The 3374-nt window shown below is 45.9% G+C and overlaps 1 protein-coding gene across 1 annotated transcript in view; it reads right to left on the reverse strand.

Moving 5' to 3' along the window:
- The window catches only part of T265_09913 (hypothetical protein), a gene marked incomplete at both ends in the record, with an annotated part of 47715 nt that extends 47145 nt beyond the window's left edge, over window positions 1-570 (reverse strand). The window contains one exon of the mRNA XM_009176129.1: window positions 537-570. Within this exon, the coding sequence (XP_009174393.1) occupies window positions 537-570 (34 nt within the window). The remainder of the gene's footprint in view (window positions 1-536) is intronic.
- Window positions 571-3374: the final 2804 nt, after the last annotated feature.

The following is a 3374-nucleotide window of genomic DNA, read 5'->3' on the forward strand; positions in this document are numbered from 1 at the left end:
CCAAATCATCGGTGAACGAAACTGCGGCAGCTACAACCACTGTACGACGAGTACGCGGTTCTTACAGCTGACAATGATGATGATGATGATGCACGATAAAACTGTGCACTGATTTCAGGGTTTGCGATGCATCCAATCATGAGGCTTGGAACGCGTCTCGAAACCAGAAGTTAGGTGTAATACTGCAAACATTATAACTTGTATCTGTCTGGAATCAACACAGCCCAGCGTCAACCAGCAATAAAAAAAACAATCGTTCGGCTGTAACAACTTTCCGGTGCAATACTACCGTGCAACTCGAACGAAGCCCGAAGGGCACGGTCAAGCCAGCCTCAGACAGCGAGGATCGAAAAGCCAGGTTTCGTGAACCATGGACAGTAGATTGGCGCCTTATGTGTTATCCTATCCCGAGTTCCAGGGTCACACGCATATGCTAATAGTCAAGAGCTAATGGTTTTTAAGTGCTTTGCCGTAATCATATAATGTACAACGTCGAGCTTGAGATAGATAGGTATTAAAGGCGCGAACTTACTGACCAGAATTTTCGTGGCTCCAAGCTAATCCTGGCATCTCGACTGCTCCTTTCTAGAATACAGCAACTTGGCAGTAGCTCAGTTCTCGTGCTTCCACCGGGTGGCACGGCAGCTAAGCCCCGAAAGGATGTCACAATCGTTCATCATATCTACAACGCCCAAAAGATATGAGGAAGGATAACACGTAATGGTGAGCTAAGGCGGATTCCCCAGTGAGCTCCGCAGATTCAGATGTTGGATTAGGATCACAAATAAATGTCGTGGACCAACACACAAAACTGGTCTGTGAAAGCTCACTCGAGTTACATTAATGCTGTCAATAGTCTGTGTCTTCCTGCGTCATGCAGAAGGCGCGAACATCAAACGGTTCAAGCTGAGCATATCCACGGCTATGACCTTCAGGATTTCTGATACCAATTATATATACGTTCAAGTAACGACAGAATAGGTTAGTCGTAAACACCTCAAATAACGATACCTCCGGGATTCCGTAGGCAGTATTAGAGGGGACAGCATCGATAATGCTGTGAAACTCAGAGAACTTATATGTATATTGACGCAGTCTACATAAATGCGCCTTGGCGCTGTTTCACTGGCAGTTCAATTGAACTGACTTGAGTTGAGGGATCATACGGGGTACATGGGTGGGTCTACAGTAGTTGTAAGGAACGAAGATAAGATGGAAGGTAAATGGACACCCTGTGTAGTAGCAACTGGGAAGCCAGAGGTTGTGGGCAAGATGAAGGACGGACCCATGCCTTCGGAATCTGGGCTTGGTTGTGGCCGACTTGGCGGAAGGAGGTTAGGAAGTGGTCCAGTGTCTGATTGTCATAAACGAGGGTTTGGATGGGAAGTCGGTGTTTTTTTAGACCGCTGGATTAAAAAGCTGGATGCCTTGAGTCACTTTGGTTTGGTTATGAGAATGCCGATGTGCTACTGTTTGGTTGTTCAGTTGTAGCGCCCCTTCGGTGCCTAACTGCCATGCCACCCGAAGGTTGCACGAGGGCTGGGATAAAGCCAGGTTGCCCAAGCCTAGACAGGGGAAATCGAGAGGCAGAGGTCGGGTTCGAAACACGCACCTTCCGGTCAGTAAATTCGCGTTCTAACCACTTGAGCCATCTCGCCCTCGTCCTCGCCTTTGAAGAGGAGAAGGCGCAGGTGTTTTTTGGATCAGGTAACCGAAGTCATTTCGTCATGCGTTCATGCGTTTTGCGCCCGCAAAATGCTCCTCAGGCATGCAATCGGTGAACACGCAATCCCAAATCTAACTGGAGAGATTCGAAGTTGTGTAGCGTTTTATTGATTTTGGGAGTTGTATTAGTTCCGTCTGTAGTGTGACAGCTCGAAATGGCTCACTGGTCAAGGTAAACTTATTGGTGTTGTACATTCCGATGATTGAGCCAGAAATAGAGAACGAGGATTGCTGGACGATAGGCCTTAATCTTCTAGCAATTTCAGCACATCAACTAAAACATTAGTTAGTTTAATGAATAGCAAGTAAACAGTTTAACACAACGTAAGTATATAACATTCTTCCCCGCCTGAAGGGTTATAGACAGGAGAATATAGATCAGCCTTCGCGGTTTAGAAGATTATATGGTCGAACACGTTGTTGGTCTGTTATGTACTGTGGAACATTATCTGGAATTTAACTGAGTTGTTCTGGTGAGAAGCATCGATCGAGTGTGACTGAATGTCGTCTTGAGGAACCGCTACACCTTCAATTGATTCAGTTAACTAGACATCGGAGATATTTTGTGCTTTGGGTGCCAGATGTCTCAGAGAAACGGTTTCTCACTTTCCGTTCGGGAAACGAACGCAGGCATACTGCTGGTTGCAATTTTCAAGTTCCACTTCTTCCACTAATGGATCGTCTTAGGAAGAACGTGTTATTCTTTGTAATAGAATTGGGCCTGGAGTCGATAACCAAGTCGGAGAAGAACTGCCATACGTTGACCTCCGGTGAAAGTTAAGAAATCTTCCGTGTGGTGTGGTGTTAGTAGCGGTGCACAATAAGGAGTGAACAGAGTGCAAAGCATCCAGAAGCATGTAACCACACCCAGTAACGTCCCGTTGTTGGGTCTTCAGTATCAGAGTGACAGACTAACACGGAATACCGTTAAGTCGTCCAACTTGCCCGTTACCGCGTGGATTGTATGGGGTAATTCGACTGGTTGCCACACCCCTGTCGTGAAGAAACGTTTGTACTTCACCTTACATGAATGCCTCAACATGATCAGAATAAACGAATGAGGGCATTCCCCATCCACCGTGGATGGGGAGGCACGCACCTTCCGGTCAGTAAATTCGCGTTCTAACCACTTGAGCCATCTCGCCCTCGTCCTCGCCTTTGAAGAGGAGAAGGCGCAGGTGTTTTTTGGATCAGGTAACCGAAGTCATTTCGTCATGCGTTCATGCGTTTTGCGCCCGCAAAATGCTCCTCAGGCATGCAATCGGTGAACACGCAATCCCAAATCTAACTGGAGAGATTCGAAGTTGTGTAGCGTTTTATTGATTTTGGGAGTTGTATTAGTTCCGTCTGTAGTGTGACAGCTCGAAATGGCTCACTGGTCAAGGTAAACTTATTGGTGTTGTACATTCCGATGATTGAGCCAGAAATAGAGAACGAGGATTGCTGGACGATAGGCCTTAATCTTCTAGCAATTTCAGCACATCAACTAAAACATTAGTTAGTTTAATGAATAGCAAGTAAACAGCAACTAAAACGTTAGTTTAATGAATAGCAAGTAAACAGTTTAACACAACGTAAGTATATAACATTCTTCCCCGCCTGAAGGGTTATAGACAGACAAATATAGATCAGCCTTCGCGGTTTAGAAG

This window comes from Opisthorchis viverrini (assembly GCF_000715545.1).
Source record: "Opisthorchis viverrini unplaced genomic scaffold opera_v5_318, whole genome shotgun sequence".
Lineage (NCBI taxonomy): Eukaryota > Metazoa > Platyhelminthes > Trematoda > Opisthorchiida > Opisthorchiidae > Opisthorchis > Opisthorchis viverrini.